Source organism: Dama dama, chromosome 5 (genome assembly GCF_033118175.1).
Source record: "Dama dama isolate Ldn47 chromosome 5, ASM3311817v1, whole genome shotgun sequence".
Lineage (NCBI taxonomy): Eukaryota > Metazoa > Chordata > Mammalia > Artiodactyla > Cervidae > Dama > Dama dama.
The window spans coordinates 23,665,682-23,689,081 of NC_083685.1; the positions used below are offsets into that span (position 1 = coordinate 23,665,682).

General features: G+C 43.7%; 1 protein-coding gene across 1 annotated transcript in view; it reads left to right on the top strand.

The window, feature by feature from the left end:
- The first annotated feature begins 6,126 nt into the window (after positions 1–6,126).
- The window catches only part of TMEM132C (transmembrane protein 132C), a 563,174-nt gene continuing 545,900 nt past the window's right edge, over positions 6,127–23,400 (top strand). The window contains exon 1 of the mRNA XM_061140702.1: positions 6,127–6,235. Coding sequence (XP_060996685.1) covers positions 6,127–6,235 — 109 coding nt within the window. The remainder of the gene's footprint in view (positions 6,236–23,400) is intronic.

A 23,400-nucleotide genomic window follows, 5' to 3' on the forward strand; every position in this document is an offset into this window, starting at 1 on the left:
GCATGTAGATGGGGGTATTTCTCCACACACAACATGCTCCCCATGGATAGGATGGGGGCCCTGCCCTCTATATCACCTATGCTGATCCAGGATTCCCTCTAAACATACCTGTAATCCTGTGTGTTGATGGCTGGTTCTGGGTTTTCATGCTTCTTTCTGTCATCTCAACATATTGATAGCTGATTCTTCTTCCACTTTTGTACTCCTAAAAGCATAATGGTAAAGTTTCAGCGTCCTCTGCCCAAGTCCCTGAAGATGCAGGTGGAGACAGGAAGCAGGTTAGAGTCTATATGCTCAGAGACTTCCCTGATGGTCCAGGGCCTCAAACTCTGCACTCCCAGTGCAGGGGCCATGTTCCACCCCGATCAGGGAACTGGATCCCACATGCTGCAACTAAGTGCCACAACTAAGTCTAATTAATTCATTAATTGTAAAAAGAATACAATATTCATACAGATCCTTCTTATTTGGGAACACACCTGTCCAGTGGGGAACAAAGGCAGAAGCCAGTGAAACTGTTCTTAAAATGCTGCCTTGAGGACTTGCGTGGTAGCTCACTGGTAAAGAATCGCCTGCCAATTCAGGAGACATGGGTTTGATCCCTGTTCTGGGAAGAGATCCCACATACCATGGAGTAACTGACCCCTTGCTGCACAGCTACAGAGCCTGTGTTCTGGAGCCCAGAAGTCACAACTACGGAAACCCGGGTGCCTAGAGCCTGTGTTCTTCAACAGAAGAAGCAACCGCAATGAGAAGCTCATGCACCACAACTAGAGAGGAGCCCCCAGTTGCCACAATTAGAGAAAAGCCCACGCAGTAACAAAGACCCAACACAGCCAAAAATAAATAAATAAAAATTATTTTTTTTAAATGCTGCCTTGAAACCGTCCAGCTAAGATTCAAAGGTTAAAAGGCACAGACAAACATGGTCATTTGGAAAACTGATCAGTGGCACTCTGCTCGTTCGATGAGTCAGGTTTGATGGAAGCAGCTTTTGGCAAATCCCAGTATATTCTCCAGGTGGCTTGTGGTCCTAGATTCTGCTGATCAAGAAGCACGAGAACCATTTTTGACGGTCAAGCATTCATTCAGTAGATGCTTATTGATCGTTGTGGGAGAAATAATCCAAAAAATCTCCTGCCCATCTAAGAAAACCTCTGGACAGAATATAGAAGGGAATGAAATAGTTTTATTATTGAATAAGCACTAAACCAGAATGTGATGTGCATCACAGGCGATTGGCTAAAGACATGGTCGAGACAGAAAGAATCGCTCCTGTTCAGATAGCCAGACAGATACAATCCATCACATAACATACCTGTTGTCTTTTTCCAGAGGAAATGTAAAACCCCTAGTATCTTTGTAGGAAGCAAGCAGTTACCTCCAGGAGCCAAGTATCTTTAAATTCTCACAGATACAGAGTAAAAGGGTGACCACCTCCTAGAGGTTTTTATTTGTGAATGAAAAATATAGCCTGCCACTGAAGGACTGATGCCAAAGCTGAAGCTCCAATACCTTGGCCACCTGATTAGAAGAACTGACTCATTGGAAAAGACCCCGAGGCTGGGAAAGATTGAAGGCAGGAGGAGAAGGGGATGACAGAGGACGAGATGGTTGGATGGCATCACTGACTCAATGGACATGAGTTTAAGCAAAGTCCGGGAGATGGTGATGGACAGGGAAGCCTGACGTGCTGCTCTGCACAGGGTCGCAAAGAGTCAGACACGACTGAGCAACTGAACAACAGCAACGTTAGTGAACAAAGGATATTGCAGACCTCAAGCCATCACATTCCAGCTGCTCTGATGGTGAGCCCTGAGGGAACTCGGGATAGAAACACGATGCCCACTATCTAGCAGTCAACTGCAGCATCCACCCCCAATGGTGATATCCGAGGAGAAAGGACAGGATACTGGCCCCACAATAGCTGAGGTGCATATGGAAGGAATGATTTCAATGAGCCCAAACTGTTGCCTCTTCCCATACATAGGAAAGCACTAAAATCATTCACTTGAGATATCTGAGTTTCTTTGATTGACAGTAATCTTTTGATGTTTCAACTATCTGATCTTTTGTTGCTAAAATCCCTATTTATCCTGGTTCCTCCTCTTCCCTCTTTAGAACAGCTTCTCTGCATTTTCTGTGATGCTGTAACCCAGTCTTGAAGTCTTCAGAGTGTCCACTGAATAAAACATAACTCTCAGCATTTAGGTTGTGCATGTTTTCTTCAGTCAACACATTCCAAAGAGGTGGCTCCAGGAAAGACATCCTTAGGATGCAAAGCCAGTAAGAGGCTTGTTTAGAAGATCTGCTTCTCAATCTTTTTACTGATGCATGTATGTCTACAATCAACAGGGCAAGGGTTTACAAATAGAATCTTTCCAATATATGGGAATACCAGACCTCCTTACCTCCCTCCTGAGAAATCTGCATGCGGGTCAAGAAGCAACAGACATTAGAACTGGACATGGAACTGGTTCCAAATTGGGAAAGGAGTACATCAAAGCTGTATATTGTCACCCTGTTCATTTATATGCAGAGTACATCATGTGAAATGCTGGGCTGGATGAAGCACAAGCTGGAATCAAGACTGCCGGGAGAAATATCAACAACCTCAGATATGCAGATGACACCACCCTTATGGCAGAAAGTGAAGAAGAACTGAAGAGCCTCTTGGTGAAAGTGAAAGAGGAGAGTGAAAAAGCTGGCTTAAAACTCAACATTCAGAAAACTAAGATTATGGCATCTTGTCCCATCAGTTCAGTTCAGTCACTCAGTTATGTCCAACTCTTTGCGATCCCATGGACTGCAGCACGCCAGGCCTCCCTGTCCATCATCAACTCCTGGACTTTACCCAGGCTCCAAAATTACTGCAGATGGTGACTGCAGCCATGAAATTAAATTTACTCCTTGGAAAAAAAATCATGACCAACCTAGACAGCATCTTAAAAAGCAGAGACATTACTTTGCTAACAAAGCTCTGTCTAGTCAAAGCTATGGTTTTTCCACAGTCATGTATGGATGTAAGAGTTGGACTATAAAGAAAGCTGAGTGCCAAAGAATTGATGCTTTTGAACTGTGGTGTTGGAGAAGACTATTGAGAGTCCCTTGGATGGCAAGGAGATCAAACAAATCCATCCTAAAGGAAATCAGTCCTGAATGTTCATTGGAAGGACTGATGCTGAAGCTGAAACTCCAGTACTTTGGCCACCTGATGCGAAGAGCTGACTCATTGGAAAAGACCCTGATGCTGGGAAAGATTGAGGGCAGGAGGAGAAGGGGACGACAGAGGACAGGATGGTTGGAGGGTATCACTGACTCAACGGATATGAGTTTAAGCAAACTCCAGGAGTTCGTGATGGACAGGGAAACCTGGCATGTTACAGTCCATAGGAGTGCAAAGAGTCAGACACGACTGAGCAACTGAACTGAACTGAAAGAAAAGGGGATTCTTTTTGCCTCTGCAGTGTCTCTAGTTAATTCCCTGTAGATGCGCATCACAACCTGGTTTAGTGCTTATTCAATAATAAATTTATTTCATCCCCCTCTTTTTTGGCATCTGGGAACATTTATTATTTTTTGATTTGTATTTCCTTTTTCAGTGGCTAGATTATATATCATCATTTGCATTAACAGGAAGGAATTCAGTGATGATCACTGACACTTTGGAAAATTTTAGAAAAGGTGAATTGGAGGGACTTCCCTGGTGGTCCAGTGGTTAAGAATTCACCTTGCCATCCAGGGGATGCAGATTCAATCCCCAGCTGGGGAATTAAGATCCCACAAGCCTCAGAACAGTTAAGCCCACGTACCACAACTAGAAAGCCTGTGCCCTGAAACAAAAATCTCCCGTGACATCACGAAGATCCCACATGCTGCAAGTAAGACCTGGTGCAACCAAATAAACAAACAAGAAAATAAATAAATACTTTTCAAAAGTAAAGGTGAATTGGAATTAGCAAATATCAGTCAGTATCAATCAACCCATCAATCTAGGCTCTGGTGGTGGGCAATCTGTGATGTTTCAGAAGTCTGGGACTCACAAGTGAGGAGGAGTCCTCAGAGACCCCTCCAACCCTCCTGTTGAAGAGCCCTCTCTGACCTTGTAATCAAGCAAGGGCCTTCTCAATGTGGTCCGTTAGGTTGCACATCCGTAAGCATCTCCCATCACATTCACTCCACTTCCCACCCTCCCCTCTACCTCCACCCTGAGTGGAAAAAATCCTTTGCTATCCTTGGAGGCAGGAAACTCGTCTCTCAGTAAGCATTGCTCTTGTGCCCTGAAGATTCCTCATTTCTCTTCGGAATCTTCACAATCAAAGAGATTCCTTTTGCTCTGCTGTAACGTTCTATCCTGGGGCATAAAACAGCATGTAGTCAGTTCCTGGGCGGACAGCAGGGCCAGGTGAGGTGAGATGAAGGGACACAGGGATTAGAAAACAAACACCAGTGAGCATTTCAAACAGTGCTGTGGGCAGCAGAGCTGGGCGCCAGGGTGACTGGACCAGCTGTGAACAAAGTCCCTCTGGCCTCACTCCTCCTCCCTCTCCTGTCTTCCTTCCTAGAATCCAGTGAAATACAGATTTTTTTTTTAAACCTATCAAGGATGGCTCAGTGGAGACCTGGGTTCGATCCCTGGGTCAGGAAGATCCCCTGGAGAAAGGAATGGCTACCCATTCCAATACTCTTGCCTGGAGAATCCCATGGACAGAGAAGCCTGGTGGGCTACAATCCATGGGGTCACAAAGAGTCAGACATGACTGAGCAACTAATACAACATCAGTTTATAACATTTTATACATTTTGGTGTACAACATTATATTTTTACTTCTATATACACTGCAGTGTACCCACCACCAAAACTTTGGTTTCCATTTGTCATCATAGTATTGACCCCCTTTACGTAAACCATGTTGTCCTCCCCCTACTCCTTCCCTTTTCCCTTCCCAGGAAGACCCCTGGGACCTTTCCATCGTGTTCAGAATTTGCTGTTGACTCCATGAATACAAAGCATCCTTAGGGATACAGTGAGGCATGTCAGCATCTCCTGTGTTACTTTCTGTCCCGCTGTCTGGAAATGCTGTATTTGCTTCTGAAGGAGAAGACAAGAAAGGACCATGTTCAATGTCAAGGGGTGTTGGTGGTGGAACTTCAGTGAGTGGTCCATCTTGATAGTCAGGGGCAGAAGATGGCTTTGGCTGATGAATCGAAGAGTGATATAGTGTTTCTTCTTTTTCTTGAGGTCCTTAGAAAGCCACAAACTTCCTGAAGAACTAGCTTAGAATATCAGTGGCTTCAGGGGAGAGTTGCCAGTGTGAAAAAAAAATCTTGTCTAAAACCCAAAGGTCCACCGAAGGGTCTTTCGTTGGCTCATAAAAAACAGTTTAGCACAATATAAACTTGGACTCACGGCCATTGGCTGTCCCAACCGAGTCCGTGGACATGAGTTTGCAGCTTTGAGCGGTGTCCCTGATGCCGAATTTCAGCCTCTGTGCACCTGTGCCCGATTAAATCTTGGAGACAGAGTTTTGGGTGAAATAGAAAGAAATAACTTCATTGCTTTGCCAGGCAAAGGGGGCCACAGCAGCCTAATGCCTTCTAGACTGTGTCCCACCCTGGAGGGGGTAATGAGGAGTCTTATAGTGTTCAAGGAGCAGGGCATGGTCAGCTCATGGACATTCTTCTGATTGGTTGGTGGTGAGGCAAGTGGGAATCAGCATCATCAACCTTCTGGTCCCAACTGGTCTGAGGTCTACATGCTTGTGGGAAGCAAACAGTTAACTTCTTCCACTTGATGGGGGTTTCAGTATCTGTAAAACAACTCCAAGGACATGGCTTAGAATATTATCTATAGCCCTTGAGGAAGAACTAAAGGTCTTTGACTTTGTTTAATGGCTAAAGTACTTTTTTGTCTTGCTCGATTGTCTCCCTTTCTTTCTGCATTTTCTCACTTCTCTGATTACATTTATTCTTTGACTAAAGTTTTTCTACAGATAAAGGACAAAAACTGTCTTCTTTCTACAGCAGAGGACATGGGTCGGGGTCTATTCTGGGAAGGTCTGATAAGGTCCTGCTCAGCTACACCGCCAATGCCGAGGGAGTGGAATCAGCAGCAAAACAGTGCATATGGACAAGGATGAGAACAAGGATATGGACAAGGATATAGACACAGAATGGAGGGCTGTGTCCACATCAGAGACTGGGGACCTGGTTGTCCAGGGGACTCTGGACAAAGGTAAGCCAAAAGCGGTGGCCAATGTTTGCTAACTGTCTCAACAGCAGTCAGTGTTCTTCCTTCGTGACCCCATGCCTGGCCACTCTGTGCGAACTCTGACAGCTAACTACCACCCTCCAGATGCCCTCCCCTGTCAGACCCTCATTTTCCTGGCTTCCTTTGCAGCTAAGGTGGACATGGCACTTAAGAGACTAAACCAGATATTCTGAGAGGCTTTGGGGAAAACATTTTAATTTTTTTAAGTCTCTCTTTTTTCCCCGTTTTCTTTCTGCTTGTGGCACAGTTACTGGAACCTACTGCTTTGAGGGTTTTTTTTTTTTTGTCCTCGCCACATGACATATGGGATCTTAGTTACCCGACCAGGGATCGAACCTGCACCACCTACAGAGGAAGCACAGAGTCCTAAGCACTAGACCACCAGGGAAGTCCCTTGGATGTTTTTCTACTCACTTGTGACCATAGGCAACAGCCTTGAGGATGAAAATCTGACATGTGTGGCATAAGAGTGTGGATGAAAAGGGAAATAGGCTGATAGGGATGGTTCAGGTGGGATGTTTATCCTTTCAGGCTTTTTTAAAAAAAATCTAACAAATAATTCACGTTACTGCTTAACCATTAAAAATGTCAAAAGAAAAAATAAAACAATCATTTATACTCTTATGCATGTGTGCATGTCTGACTTTTCGAGACTCCATGAACTGTAACCTGCCAAGCTCCTCTGGCGATGGCATTTTTCAGGCAAGAATATTGGAGCGGGTTAACATTTCCTACTTCAGGGGATCTTCTCGACCCAGGGATCGAACCCAAGTCTGCTCTGGATCTTGAGATTTCACTTCTAACTGATCTCATTCCCCACCTGGAACCAGCAGCCATGTTTAGTTTTCAGCTTCTCTCTCCTGTCTCCTCTGGGCCTCTCTGGTGGCTCACAGAGTAAAGAATCTGTCTGCAATGCAGGAAACCCAGGTTCAACCCCTGAGTCAGGAAGATCCCCTGGAGGAGGGGATGGCAACCCACTCTAGTCTTCTTGCCTGGAGAATCCCATGGACAGAGGAGCCTGGTGGGCTATAGTCCATGGGGTCACAAAGAGTCAGACATGACTGAACAACTTTCACTTTTCTCCTGTCTCCTCCAGACCTCCCATTCCCAGATTAGAAAAACCATCAGCGTGAAATAACCTCCAAAGCTTAACTTCAGTCCTGGCCTGTTGCACGGTTTCCTGGTGGCTACAGGCATGGAGGGGCCCTTGGACTATTCTTTGAATGAACAAGTAGCACATTGGAATTTTCCTGTGTCCCAAGAGCCTCGGTGGAAGCGGCTTCTATATACTCACAGATACTCACTTGTTAGCTTATCTCTTGAGTTTCAAGCACAATCTCTTTGGAGGACTGGCAGGCAGAGGGGACAGCAGTTTAATGCCAAGATAATCCAGTCACAATGACAAGCAAACCTTCGGAAGGACTGAAGTCTTTGTGCATGAAGAGCTGGCTCTGAATAGTAATTAACTCAGGAGCAGGTGGCTTCTGGGGGACCCTCTCTGGCCACACAAAGAAAGCAGCCTCTGTGATGATAAAGGGAGACTTTACAGTCGCTGGAATTAAATGGCCTTGACGGAAGGTTTAGATGTTTACCGATGCAGTGGGAAGATGGGCTTGGAAAAATAAATAAATAAATAAATAAGGGATGTCAAAGAATATTAAGAATCGTCTTTAAAACTACTTGGATGGATGCGAACAAACTTGAAAACCTGCTGCTAAAATAAGATGCCTGACTTTTTAAGGGAGGCAGCATTATGAAAACGTGGCTGAGTCTGACAAAAACCTGAAGGCTACGTTTGTTGAGCTTTCTAATGCTTATGGATGCTGCATTGTTGAATTTTGAGGTATGTAAATCTGGGCCTAGGAGGATGGAGGATGCTTATTTAGCAAAAGCACAAACAGAGCTCTTACGCCCTCAGAATGGAGAGACAGGAATCCGGCCAAGGTGCATGGTATCCACAGCCACCACTGTGTCACTTGTCTGGCTTGGGCCAGTGACAAGCACAGGGAACACAAACACATCCCCTCTGCAGGACAAACGACCCTTGGGAAGTCTGCAATTAGCTCATTTATTGTGAGCAGCATCATCCTTATCAGTGACATTACTTGTGTTCACGTGTGCTCAGTCTCTTCAATCTTTCTGACTCTTTGTGACCCCATGGACAGGCTCCTCTGTCCATGGGATCTTCCCAACCCATGTCTCCTGCATTGCAGACAGATTCTTTACCCACTGAGCTATCCGGGAAGCCTCTCTGTATCTCCAGTTTTGTTTTATTTATTAACTTGTTTTGTTTCGAGATTTCATGTATAAGTGAAATCATATGGCATTTGTCATACTCTGTCTGACACTTCAATTAGCATAATGCCCTTCTGGTCTATCCATGTTGTTACAAATGACAAGATTTCATTCTTTTTTATGTCTGAATAGTATTCTAACACACACACACACACAAGAATATGTATACACACAATAGATATACACACAATAGAATATATAGAATATGTATGTATATATGCACAGATATACATACCACATCTTTCCTATCCATTTATTTGTTGATGGACGCTTTGCCAACTTCTCTATTTTTTATCCCTACTTCCTGGTTGGTCTTTTTGAGTTTGGCTAAAGGTCAGGGATTCTGCAATAGAATGATGGATGTTCTAACATCCTTGAGGGACTAAGACAGAACACTGTGGAGGGAGGGATTCTCCCAGAGGGTTTGGGTCTTTTTTGGTGGTCAACAGTTACCATCCACTTATGCTAGAGATGCTCCTTCCATGCAGAGAGAGCCTTTCATTGAATTTTGGAAACCCAGTTTCAAGCACCATCTGACATTTGTGATAAATCTTCATTTCCAAGATGGTGTGCTATGGTGATCAGAGTTAAGGGTTCAGAGGCATATGCTGGTGTTTCTGCATAGAATTATTGTTAAAACCAAGGGCTTTGGAGTCAGATGAATCTATCCTTGTTCAAATCCCCATCTGCCACTCATCAACTCAATAACTTTAAGCTAACTAACACTCACAAAGCTGAGCGCCAAAGAATTGATGCTTTTGAACTGTGGTGTTGGAGAAGACTCTTGAGAGTCCCTTGGACTGCAGGGAGATCCAACCAGTCCATCTTAAAGGAGATCAGTCCTGGGTGTTCATTGGAAGGACTGATGTTGAAGCTGAAACTCCAATACTTTGGCCACCTGATGCGAAGATCTGACTCATTGGAAAAGACCCTGATGCTGGGAAAGATTAAGGGCAGGAGGAGAAGGGGATGACAGAGGATGAGATGGTTGGATGGCATCACCAACTCAATGGACATGAGTTTGGGTGGACTCCAGGAGTTGGTGATGGACAGGGAGGCCTGGCGTGCTGCAGCTCACGGGGTCACAAAGAGTCGGACACGACTGAGCGACTGAACTGAACACTTTTACCATTCACTTTCTCCTTTATAAAACCAGGAAATAACAGTTCCTCCTTAAAAGAGTGTGTTTGTTTGTGTGAACTAAGTTCAGTTATGAGGATAAAGTGCTTACCTTATGCATGATACAGTCAGCCCTCAGCAGGCTCTGACCTCTTCATTTTTAAGGGTTTTTCACTCTGTCACCAAAACTTTCCTTCTCTTCATGTACCTTGGTCTCCTCATCTGTTAACAATCATTGTCTTAACCAATTCCAGTGCTTCTCCATGTTTTAGTCAATATTTTTCACCTGTCAAACTTCAGTTATTGATGGGCAATAACACTTGCCTTTTTTTTTAACACTTGTCTTTTATCACAATTGCCTATGATATGACAATGTCTTACTTTCCGCTTTCCTCAGTACCCATATATTCATAAATATATGAATGTACAATAAAATAAATCAACAATCTCATGTTTTCTATGAGGAGTATCTTGACATCCTATCAAATCTGCACCCTGCTGCATTCCAGAATCTGCTTACTTTGCTAGTTTTCCATGATGCATCCCTTGTAACATACAATGAATATAAGTATTTCTGATGTTAATTTTGTTGTACCTACACATACTAGGGCCGGCTACATGATTTGAGAGGACCAGTACACAGTCCCTTGTACAGAAAGCAGAAAGAAAAGTCAAAGGTACTAAGATATAAAGCCTTTTTCTTTAGAAATAAGATACATTTGGTATCATAGTTTTATACTACGCATAATAATACTTTGTAATGTGATATCTTGATTGATTGTTAAGACTTTTTCTGGCTTTGCTTTTCTGCAAATTCATTTATTAGATAATCAAAATTTATATTTTTAGCAATATCATTTTCAGTGGCTCTTGGCAAATACAGAAGACTGTGGATCATTTTTAATTTAGAGAAGGATATTTCTGTTGATGTAACTGTTATTGGAACTATTAAGAATGGTGAATATAGGTAACAATACTCTCTTATATTTTTGAAAGTTGCTAGGTGATATGGTAAATGTTTCTACCACATTAAAAAAAAAGAGTAGTTATGCAAGATGATGGTGTGTTAACTAACCTTAATGTGGTCATCATTTCACAATACATATCTGTATCAAATCATCACAGTTTACACATGAAACTTACACAATTTTATATGTCAATTATATTTCAATAAATCAGGGGAAAAGAGAATATTTTATAGATTGTGACAAATTTGGCATAAATTTCTGGTAAATTATTGTGATATATGTTTTAGTACATCATGAGGTAATCATTCTTGCAAACCAATTTTTCTAAAAATATTTAACTCTTTATACAAATCATTTTGATATGTCTAAATTTAATTTTAAATGCTAATCTACACAAAGGCATTTTAATGCTTCCTCAGCCATCTGTAACTTATGGAGACCTTACAAGAAGCCAAAAGTGGCTTCATGACTTGTTTTTATTTCAAAATACATTGTATTTTGAATATCTTGGATATTGGATATCTTCCATTAAAAGAAATCATTTTAAATGCTCTCTCACTAATAATTAGCTCATCAGAAGCATCATGTGAAAACATATTTTTCCCATTGAGTGCAGGTGGTCCAGTGGTAAAGAATCTGCCTGCCAATGCAGGAAATGTGGGTTTGATCCCTGGATTGGGAAGATCCTCTGCAGGAGGAAATGGCAACTCACTCCAATATTCTTGCCTGGAGAATCCCATGGACTGAGGAGTCTGGAGGGCTACAGTCCATAGGGTCGCAAAGAGGTGGACACAACAGAGCAACTGAGCACACATTGAATGCAATGATCTTTAAATGTAGTATCTATATGTAAGCCTGTGAATATTTAGTTTGCAATGTTGCAGCAGTTTTCAAAAACAGAGATTCTAAATTCAGGTGAAAAAAAAAAATTCAGGTGAATTCTCTAACACCCTGGTATGCATTATTGACATGTTTCTGTGTAAGCATTCAGTTGTAACAATTTACTTACAAGTTTCAGTCTTTGCACAGATGTCAGAGAACTGAGCTCCAGGGACTGACAGGCAAGCTGGTTACCCACTGGATGTCCATGTGTCACCAGTCGGAGGCCAGGTCCGGGTCCCACTGCCCCTCTGGTCTTCTGGGTGCCCCAGACTGCCACAGGCGTGTCTGTGCAGGTGAGGCTGCCCTGCCAATACTCAGCCCCATGCTGCTCACTGCTTTAATTCAAATCTCATACCTGCTTCCTTTAGTTCATTTTCTTCCAGAACACCCCCCCAACATTCAAAAAGCTAACCCTCCTCATCATCAGCCATGAATGCCTTTGGTGGTGAACTCTGCATCCCAGAACATCTGGAAATAGTCCAGGAAGAAAAACACAACACCAACTATGTCACAAAACCTTTTCTCATGTAATGTTCACGAGGCTGAGAAGGCTGTCTTTCCCCTTTACAATCTCTAAGTATGATGACAGCTATCAAAGTACCTTTAAATGGATAGAATAAAGGTTGAATTATGTACCTGGTCTCCACCTGATTAAATCAACGTGGCAGCATTACTGCCTGACAAAGGTGGCTTGTGGAGTCGCCAGGTAACGGGACGAGACGAAGGGGATTTTATGTTCAGTGATGGAAACAACTGTTTTCACAACAAAGGGATCGTGACCTTGCGGTCACAAATAATGCTGCTGATTGAAGACTGTGTACTGCCACTTTCTCCGTGACCCTGAATACAATGGGGCTCCTTTTGTTAAAAAAAAAAAAAAGCAATTTTCACCATAGCTGTAATTGTGAGGACAAAACAGCCTGGGCTCTTTTGCTCTTGAAGGTATCACTCCAGAGGAACTGGATTTTATTTGCTTGCTGTGCAAACTCTGGTTAACCACTGAACCTGGAGTTCTCTGCCTCTGCATCTCAATTTAAATATTCTGAAGGATTCCATTACATCACATCTGAATAAGCTGTCTTTCCCATTCAGGTAGGAGGGTGGGGTTTGGAAAATGTTATGAAATTTCCACCTTTAAAAAAACAATTTTAAATGTATTTTTTTTTTTATTTGGCTGCGCTGCATCTTAGTTGCAGCACCCAGGATCTTGGTTGTGTCATGCGAGATCTTTCAGGCTTCCCTGGTGGTTCTGTAGTTAAGAAACCACCTGCAGTGCAGGAGATGTGGGTTCGATCCCTGGGTCAGGAAGATACCCTGGAGAGAGAGATGGCAACCCAATCCAGTATACTTGCCTGGAGAATCCCATGGACAGAGGAGCTTGGAGGGCTATACTCCATGGGCTTATAAAGAGTTGGAGATGACTGAGGCGAGTTAGCAGACAGGCAGTCAGGATCCTCCATTGCATCACACAAACTTTCTAGTTGAGGCATGCGGGCTTAGCTGCTCTGCAGCATGTGGATCTTAGTCCTGGAATAGGGATTGAACCGCATCCCCTGTGTTGCAAGGCGGATTCATAACCACTGAACCACCAGGGAAATCCCTCAACCTTGTTTTTAAATGCAGAGCCTCTTCTAACTTAAGCAGTGTTTGAGAGGAGACATAGTCTATCCCGGTGATTCACGGGGCCCTTACACATTGCATCCTTCTGTGTATACTTCATTTAAGAACTATATATTGAGTGCCAGGTGGATAGCCAGTTCATTTGGAAAGAAAAATAAAGCATTGATCCCTGTGATTTCTTGCCTCATGGGTCCCATTGTTCCCAGTGAATTTAAAGTTCTTTCTTCATCACAAAAGAATTCAGAAATGAAGCAAGGAGGTTAAGAAAGTAAAGTGAGAGTTTATCTAAGCAAGAATACGTCCTCAGAGGTAGAGCGGGCAGGCAGGTGAGGAGCTGCTGCCCTGGGTTTGTTCAGCAAGCTGGTGAGGAGGGGCATACAAATGAAGGGGGTGGGATATTCACTGGGGAAGGAGGGGTTGGGGGTAGTCTCTGATTTTCATCCTAGCTCCATCTTCTTGAGGGGAGAAGGGATTTTTGTCCTTATTTAGCTTGGATCAGAAGTGCCATGGCCTCAGTGCATGATGGGAGCTTCTTATTTGCAAGGCTAATTTTATTGTAATGAGAGCACAATCAGCAAAAGCTTGTAATGGACTAGGAGATTCCTGCCTTTCCTCACCTTTCTTTGTCTGCTTCCAGGGCACTTAACACCCAAAATGTGTGGTTTCTTGTCAGTCTGGAGGTTCATTTTTTCTTTGTCTGCCCACAACCCCCACTGTTTACAAGATGCGTGATTTCCTGCCACCTGGCCCCAGCCCCTTTTCTACACTCATACCAGCTACCTGCCTGCTATAACACCACAGTGAATATGGGGAGATGATCAAATAAAAATTGAAAAATAAGGCATACTCAGTGATACTGAAATGGGGCAGGACCCAGTGGGGCTCCCCGGGGTACAAAATCTGTGTCCCCCATCTCTTGTTTGTAGGAAATAGGCTTCACTCAGCCTCCACGAACTCCCATCATTACCAAAGAGCAGATTCAAACAGCTGCTAATCAGGGAAGGGATAGGATGAGAGAGCAGTCAAGAAAAAATAGTGTAGCCTTGGATCACGGCCCTGGCTCCCCACCAGGGGATACACAGAATGATATCTTTGCACTGTTTTGTAGACACTAAAACCCCCCACCAGGTGGGGGGAGTTAACTGCTGTTCACAAGCACAGAATTCCCAGATCAGTTAGAGCCAGAAGGTTGATAATGCTGACTCCTGATTTCCTCACCACCAACCAATCAGAAGAATGTCCACGATCTGACCACACCTTCTTTGAACCATTTCTTTAAAACTCCTCACTAACCCCTTCAGGTTTCGGACACACAGTTTTGAGGCCATTAGCCCACTGTGGCCTCCTTTGCCTGGCAAAGCAATAAGGCTATTCTTTTCTACTTCACCCCAAATTTTGCCTCTGCAATTTAATTCGGTGTTGAAGTAAAGAGGCCAGATTCAGCATTAGGTTCTTCCTTCTCTGTGGTGGTGTAGTCATATTTGGGCTTCCCAGGTGGCACTAGCAGTAAAGAACTCCCCTGCTAATGCAGGAGACATAAAAGACCCTGGTTTGATGCCTGGGTCGGGAAGATCCCCCGGAGGAGGGCATGGTAACCCACTCTGGTATTCTTGCCTGGAGAATCCGATGGACAGAGGAGCCTGGCAGGCAATAGGCCACAAGGTCACATACTGAGTCGGACATGACTGAAGTGGCTTAGCATGCATGCATACTCATATTTATATTAATTTGGAGCAAGCAAATTATTTAGATGTCCAGTTAAATCCACTTATTAGATCACACGGAAGAAATTAGAAATGTAAAATCAGGACCTGGAGCAATTTATTAATCCGTATAGATTTATGACTGCCTTGTATCCAGGTGAAGGAGGTCTCTCCATGGGGACAGTGGGTCCTACTCTTGGGACCCACAGCCTTTACAGTTTGTGTAGAGTTTTAAAATCTATCAGTTTAATTATGAAAAGATTTATATTGTGAACAAAGCAGAAATAACAACCTCTATTAATCAAGTGAAAAAGGCAAACTCAGAAAATTTTCATACACTGATGCTGGACTTTGCTACTGCTGCTCAGTTGCTAAGTCTTGTCTAACTCTCTGCAACTCACCAGGCTCCTCTGTCCATAGGATTTCCCAGGCAAATACTGGAGTGGGCCACCATTTCCTTCTCCAGTGGATCTTCTCAATCCAGGGATTGAACCTGTGTCTCCTGCATTGCAGGTGGATTCTTTAACCCACCAGGGAAGACTGTACAGTGGGCGGTACTATTTATTATTGTAAAAATCCACATACAAGTAGACCTTCACTTTTCAAACCCGTGTTGCCCAAGGGTCAACGGTATACGTGGAGTTTATTATGATGATACTATTTTTGACAAACTTGTCCATCTCTATATCTGTACAATTCTGTTTAAATTATTTTAACTTTACTTCCTATTTGAGTGGCTAATAATGGTGACCCTTCTAATAAGTTTTCTTTAAAGTTTTCTGAGATTTTCTTTCATGCCAAATGAACTTTTAAAATGACTTGTCAGAATTCAGTAGATCCACAACATGTACACACTGCTGCATTTAAAATGGATAGCCAACAAGACCTACTGATAGCACAGGGAATGCCGCTCAGTGTCATGTGTCAGCCTGAGTAGGAGGGGAGTTTGAATGAAAATGAGGACAAGTATATGTATGGCTGAGTCCCTTTGCTGTCCAGTTGAAACTATCACAAAATTGTGCTAATTAGCTATATTCCAATATGAAATAAAAGGTTTTTAAAAAAGAATTCACTAGATCCATATTAGAGTCCTACAAGAGTGAACTTGAATATACAGAATAATGTGGGGAGAAAGGACTTCTTTGTGATGTAGACTCATATCCCATGAACATGTACATCTTATTGACTTAAAAAGGTGTATAACTTGAGAGTTAAGAGTTAAGTTTTACTTGGGGCAAAATGAGGACTTCGGCCTGGGAGACAGCACCTCAGATAGCTCTGAGAGACTGCTCCCCAGAGGTAGTGGGGGAAAGTCAACATATAAGATTCTGGTGAAGGGGGAGTTAAATATGATTAAGCACTCATTTTACCAAAGATTTTCTGCTAGTCAGGAGGATCTGATGTCATCATGAAGGGATTTAGTGCTTTTCTAGATATGAGGAGATACAAGGATTAGAGTCATGAAATCAGTTCTTGAAAATATCCAACTATCTGAAGACCTGTCCCACCAGATTCCCTTGAGAACTGAAGTGCCTCACTCCACCCTGAGCTCCTTCGTGGGGTGTTGAAGGTCAACAGCTGCAGCAGCGCCGGATTCAATCTCTGCAGCGGCAGATGGCCGCTGTCCTTGTTCAGTCACTGGCAGTCTTTTTGGCAAGTGCCAATTTGTAGCTCACAATCTCACCGGCATCAAGGCTTCTTAATGTTCCACAGTTTTCTTCATATAATTCACACACTCATTTAGCTTATCCTTATTTAGGATTTTTGTTGCTATGGTAAATATTTTTCCCATTATACTTTCCCATGAAACAAAAGAAGCAGCATCAATATTTGCTGAGACAAATCAAAATTCTTCTTCTTTACTGGCGAATAATCCTTTGTGGGACAGCCTAAGAGAATCTGCTAGAACGTAACATTAAGAACAATAAAACAATTAAAAATTATTAGCTTTCTATAAAACAATTGCTTCAAATTTATCACTTTATAGGGAAGGAATTTATAGTTTTCTTTTACATAAAAGCCTACTGTAAATCATAATCTTAGTTTGAAAAAAAAAATGCCTAAACAAAAGTTCAAGCATTATTTGAACTTATAAATTTGTACTCTTCCTATCAACTTAAAGTATTGTGCCTACTAGGATCTTTTAGTATTATTTTTAAAAGTCACATTCTGCCCAGAAAACAGAAAAGCACAGTTCTTTGCCAGTATTCTATGTGTTAATCTTTCACTTGCATGCAGATCTACCCAAAGTTTATATCTCGTCTCCACTTTGAAAGACGTTTGTAAGGATAGTGACATTGACTAGCACTAACAAGAAAATTATGTTACAAGGAAGAATAGAATCTGACTCCATGTTAGATCTCCTTCTTTCACTTTAGCCTTTGCTGTCTGCTGCTTTTGTTTCTATAATCACTGAAAGAATGCTGTTTATAAACTATAAGCATATAGAATGAACTGCCTTAGGGAATCCTGCCCATCTGCTTGAATGTTAAACTGAAGAGACTTTGTTCAGCTCACAGGGAGACATTCTGACCCTGCCCACTTGGGAATGGGTGCAGAAAAGAAACTAACACATCCTGTCCCCAGTGCTGGCTAAGTCAGGAGACACTAATGACAAGTGTCTAATTTGCAAGACTAATGGCCTTTCGGCTGAGCACCAAAGAACTGATGCTTTCAAACTGTGGTGCTGGAGAAGACTCTTGAGAGTTCCTTGGACAGCAAGATCAAACCAATCAATCCTAAAGGAAATCATCCCTGAATATCCATTGAAAGGACTGATGCTGAAACTGAAGCTCCAATACTTTGGCCACCTGATGTGAAGAGCCAACTCGAAAAAGACCCTGATGCTGGGAAAGACTGAGGGCAGGAGGAGAAGGGGGCAACAAAGGATGAGATGGTTGAAAGGCATCAGTGACTCAATGAACATGAGTTTGAGCAAACTCCAGGAGATAGTGAAGGACTGGGAAGCCTGGCATGCTACAGTCCATGAGGTCGCAGAGAGTCAGACACGACTTAGCTACTAAACAACAATAATGGCCTTTTTACTTTACTTCCTCACCTTGTGTTCCACTCTATTCTATAAAAGAAACTATCATCCAAACCATGATAAGATGGTACTCTAGGGCACTAGCCTGCCATCTTCTCAGATGCCTGACTTTCTAGATAAAGTTGCTATTCCTTGCCTCAACACCTTGTCTCCCAATTACTGGCCTGTTGTGCAGCAAGCAGACTGAACCTGGATTTGATAACGATTACTGTAGAACTGCATGGCTAATTTTCAGTGATCTGAGTTATAGAAGAACCATTTTAGAAGCTTTTCTGCCCTTTTCCCCCATCCCCCACTGCAATTCCCCTGGCTAAACCTGCTCTACCAGCCTCTGCATTTCAATCAATGCCAACCTCATCAATTAATTTCATCGGGCCAAGACCTCTTCCACTCTCACACTCTACAATCCAGGACTGGGTCCAGCTTCATAGGCACATGTCCTGTGCAGTCACAGACAGTGTCTCATCTAGCAGGGGTTTCTCACTCTGTGGCTGCCATCTTAAAAATTCTTCAACATTGTAGAACATGGGGGCCAACATTTTCATTCTGCACAAGGTCTGGGAAATGATGGAGCTGGTCCTGGACATTACCATCAAAATATACCTGGGCTTGATGCTGAAAACTCAGTCTCTGTACAGTAGTGCCAAGCAAATTTCAGAGACAGATTTTTTGTTAATGCAAGTTGGTGTGCCCAAAGCACAGCAAAACCAAACAAACTGAAATACTGGAGTCTGGAGCAGAGAAAGGCTTATTGCAGGACCTTGCAAGGAGATGAGGTGGCTCATACCCTAAAAAGCCTTGAGCTCCCCAAAGGGTTTTGGCAAAGCGCTTTTTAAAAACTAGAATGGGGGTGGGCAGTGCAGGGGCATCCCAGGGTCTGTGATTGGCTCATGTACAATTCCCTGACTGGATGATGGTGAAGTAAAGGAAGGGGGTCACAGGGTTTAACATTATCAGTCCTTAGCTCCAGGAGGCTGGGGGTGGTGTGCTTGTGGGCTTGAAGTAGTTAATTTCTTTCATTTGTTGGAGAGGGGGAGGTCTTTTTACATCTGCTAAACAACACAGGAAATGTGCATCAAATACTATTATCCAGGTACTTAATTCAGAGAGGAGCTGAAGCAGAGGATATAGGGGAAGGCCCCACAGGGTCCTGCACAGTTACATTTTGGGTGAAATACAAAAGAATAGCTTTATTGCCTTGCCAGGAAAAAGGGTCACAGTAGGCTAACATCCTCAAGACTGTGTGTCCAAACCAGGGTGGATTTGGTGAGAATCTTTACAGCAATGTTCAAACTCAGAGTTGCTAACAAGGGTCAGGGTGTGTGCAGGGCCTCCACCTCTTTAATCTGGACTCAGGTGGTCTCCTGATGAGCTTCTGTGGTTCTCAAGGTTATCACACTGTGACCTTCTCTCTGAAATGAAGAATGCTTGACCCACCTGCCATGCAGGAGACCCAGCTTCTATCCCTGGGTTGGGAAGATCCCCCAGAGAAGGGAATAGCTATCCATGCCTGTATTCTTGCCTGGAGAATATCATGGACAGAGGACCCTGGAGAGCTACAGTCCATGGGGTCTCAAAGAGTCAGACACGACTGAGTGACTGAGCACTCGTGTATGCGTACCTCAATTAAAAAAAAAAGTTAAAAATATAGTGAATAGTAGTAGTTGCCAGGGCCACGGAGGGAAGAGAGAAGAGAGATGCATAGATACAGAACATCAGATTTTCAGGGAGGCGGAACTGTTGTGGGTGACACTGCAAGGGTGGATATGTGGCTTTATGCATTTGATAGAATCCAGAACCCACCTGTCAATGCAGGAGACATTTACGAGATACAGGTTTGATCCCTGGGTTGCGAAGATCTAGAGGAGGGCCTGGGAAGATCCCCTAGAGGAGGGCACTCCGGTATTCTTGCCTGGAAAATCCCATGGACAGATGAGCCTGGTGGGCTACAGTTCATAGCGTCGCAAAGAGTAGGACATGACTAAAGTGACTTAGCACGCACATAGAATATAACACAAAGAGTGAGCCCTAATGGAACCTATGGACTTGAGTCAATAATCTTGTATAAATTGTGGTTCACCCATAAATCATAATGTGGACCACACCAGCACAAGAAGTTAATGGGACAAACTAGGTTGTGGGGAATACACAAAAACTCTGTTCTACCTGCTTAATATCTCTGTAAGCCTATAACTGATTAAAAAAAATTAAAGTGTATTATAGTTGATAGGCTTCCCTGGTGGCTCAGAGGTTAAAGTGTCTGCCTGCAATGCAGGAGACCCGGGTTCAATCCCTGGGTTGGGAAGACCCCCTGGAGAAGGAAATGGCAACCCACTCCAGTATTCTTGCCTGGAGAATCCCATGGACAGAGAAGCCTGATGGGCTACAGTCCATGGGGTCGCAAAGAGTCACACACGACTGAGCGACTTCACTTACTTACTTATAGTTGATACATACAATGGAATAGGATTCAGCTTTAATGAGGAAATTGCCACCTGTTCTGACATGAATGAACTTGGAGGACATGATGCTGAGTGAAAGAAGCCAGACCCAAAGGGACAGATTCTGAATGTTTCCCTTTTTCTGCACCCAGAGGAATCAAAATCACAGAGGCAAATAATAGAGTGGGTGCCAGGGGCTGGCTGGGGCAGGGAATGGGGTTCCTGTTTACTGTGGACAGTTATAGTTTGGGAAAGGGTGAAAGTTCTGGAGCTGGATGGTGGGGGTGGTTGTACCACACTGTGAATGCAGTAATGCCACAGAACTATATACTTAAAAATGATTAAAACTGTGAATTTTGTTATGTGTATTTTGCCACTATAAAAAATAAAGCTTAATAGTTTTTTTTAAAAAACTGGATCAGGTAAAGACTAAACTCTTTGGTGTTCACCTTGCCCGTCTACCCTTCCCCATCTCCCTCCCATTTGTTTCTTTTCCCCTACCCTCACCCCTTAGATCCTCCGCTGCTGCTCATCATCCCTTCAAAGAGCAGGGAGCGAGCTCCCCAGAGGCCCCTGTGCATCCTCTTCTGGAGCCCCCACCCCACCCATGAAGATGCTTTTAATGTCTGCATTCTCTGTACCCTCCGTGGGGCCACGCACCACCCTGGAGGTGTCCCCTTCTCCAGACTGGGCTCTCAGGCACCCACCATGGTGTGAATTAATGAAGGAGCTTCCTCCTTCCCAGGGGATGCAGGTCCAACGGTAGATGGATGTCAGGGCTTTTCCTCCCAGCAATTCAGGACTTTTCTACTTCTCAGGGCACCTGTAGCCACCAGCACTCGCTGAGCGCAATGACCACCCCGAGGACTGCAGAGGCCGCATCCGCCCTCCAAGGGAGACAGACTCTGGGAAGTTGAAACCTGTTTCTTACTTTTTAATTCTGCTTCCCCATCTGTCTGGAACTTTCCTTCCAGGCAGAAAGAGACACCCTGGGCGTCTCAAGTGACTTTTCTCGGTCCCGCTGCCCTGGCCCCAGAATCATGTGGGTTCTCAGGGCTGTGATGCTCTAACAGGGCTCAGCCAGTCTGCAGAGGGAGATGCCATCAGCGGCAGGTAGGTTTGCCAGGAAAGTAACACGAGGGGACCAGACGCGGCAGCTGTCAGGCGGCACGAGAGTGGAGGGAGCTCCAAACCATCCACGTGTGTGGATGGCGACCCATGTGCTCTCTCCTTGGGGGCATCATTCAGCTTTACCCTTTCAGTTTAGGAGACACAGGATGTGTCCCTGCTGGCTGCTATTGGCCCTGTCATTTATCCCAGAGCGAGCCAGACTCCCCACAGATAAGTCCCTTCCAGCACTGCCTCCGGAAGACAGAAGTTACTTGTGTAGCAGAAAAAAAATAATAAACTGTTCAGCAGCATAATTAATCCCCAAGCTGCTCAAAGCAGTAGCAGCCAAGATACAGATGGAGAAGAGAACTGAGGATACAGTTCTGTACATTAGTATTTTCCTTAATAGAAGGAGTGAGAGATGGAATCAGGCCCTGGTAGAATTAAAAAGGCTTTTGTAAAGTCAGATTCCCCATACATCATGCAAGGGAAAATTGCCTGGAATTTCAGAAAGTGGAAGGAACGATTCTTGCATCTCACCATCTCTTACTCTTTAAACTCTTGAATAGAAAAATAATACATCTCCTGACTGGATGGGGTTCCTAAGTAAAAAGCTATTCCAGAGAGTTAAGGTTTCTAAAAAACCAGAAGTCATTTCAGTGACTTTTTAAAAAAATGTGAATATTTCATGTGCACCTTAAATGCGCCACGCTAGGTGTGGGACCTAGCCATGAATGCAGCAAGCTGCTAAAAACGAAATGTACCTGAAACTCTGGGAATCATGAAGGCTGCTACTCCAGGTCCTAATCATTTAGTTGTCGAATCCATGTTCAAGTTCCTGATGCACAGTGAGGCTAAAGAAACAAAAATGCTGGAGTTTGGAGCAGAGAAAGGTTTACAGCAGAGACAAGCAAGGAGAACAGGCAGCTTCTGCTGAAAAGACCAAACTCCCCCATGGGTTTTGAGGAAGAGTTTTTACAGTCAAAATTTGGGGGTGGGGGGAGGCTGTAGGGTTTGTGACCTTCCTCTGACTGGTTGATTGGAAGGTAATGGAGTGATGTTCTGGGAATCTCAATCTTAGTCTTCTGGTTCCAACCAGTCGGGGGTCCATGTGCTTATGCATGCATGCTTCAGCTCAGTTCAGTCGCTCAGTCATGTCCGACTCTTTGTGACCCCATGAATCGCAGCACGCCAGGCCTCCCTGTCCATCATCAACTCCGCGGAGTTTACTCAAACTCATGCCCATAGAGTCGGTGATGCCATCCAGCCATCTCATCTTCTGTCATCCCCTTCTCCTCCTGCCCCTAATCCCTCCAAGCATCAGGGTCTTTTCCAATGAGTCAACTCTTCGCATGAGGTGGCCAAAGTATTGGAGTTTCAGCTTCAGCATCAGTCCTTCCAATGAACACCCAGGACTTATCTCCTTCAGGATGGACTGGTTGGATCTCCTTGCAGTCCAAGGGACTCTCAAGAGTCTTCTCCAACACCACAGTTCAAAAGCATCAATTTTTCGGCGCTCAGCTTTCTTCACAGTCCAACTCTCACATTCATACAGGACCACTGGAAAAACCATAGCCTTGACCAGACGGACCTTTGTTGGCAAAGTAATGTCTCTGCTTTTTAATATGCTATCTAGGTTGGTCATAACTTTCCTTCCAAGGAGTAAGCATCTTTTAATTTAATGGCTGCAGTCACCATCTGCAGTGATTTTGGAGCCCAAAAAAATAAAGTCTGACACTGTTTCCACTGTCTCCCCATCTATTTCAAATGAGGTGATGGGACCAGATGCCATGATCTTAGTTTTCTGAATGTTGAGTTTGAAGCCAACTTTTTCACTCTCCTCTTTCACTTTCATCAAGAGACTTTTTAATTCCTCTTCACTTTCTGCCATAAGGGTGGTGTCATCTGTATATCTGAGGTTATTGATATTTCTCCCAGCAATCTA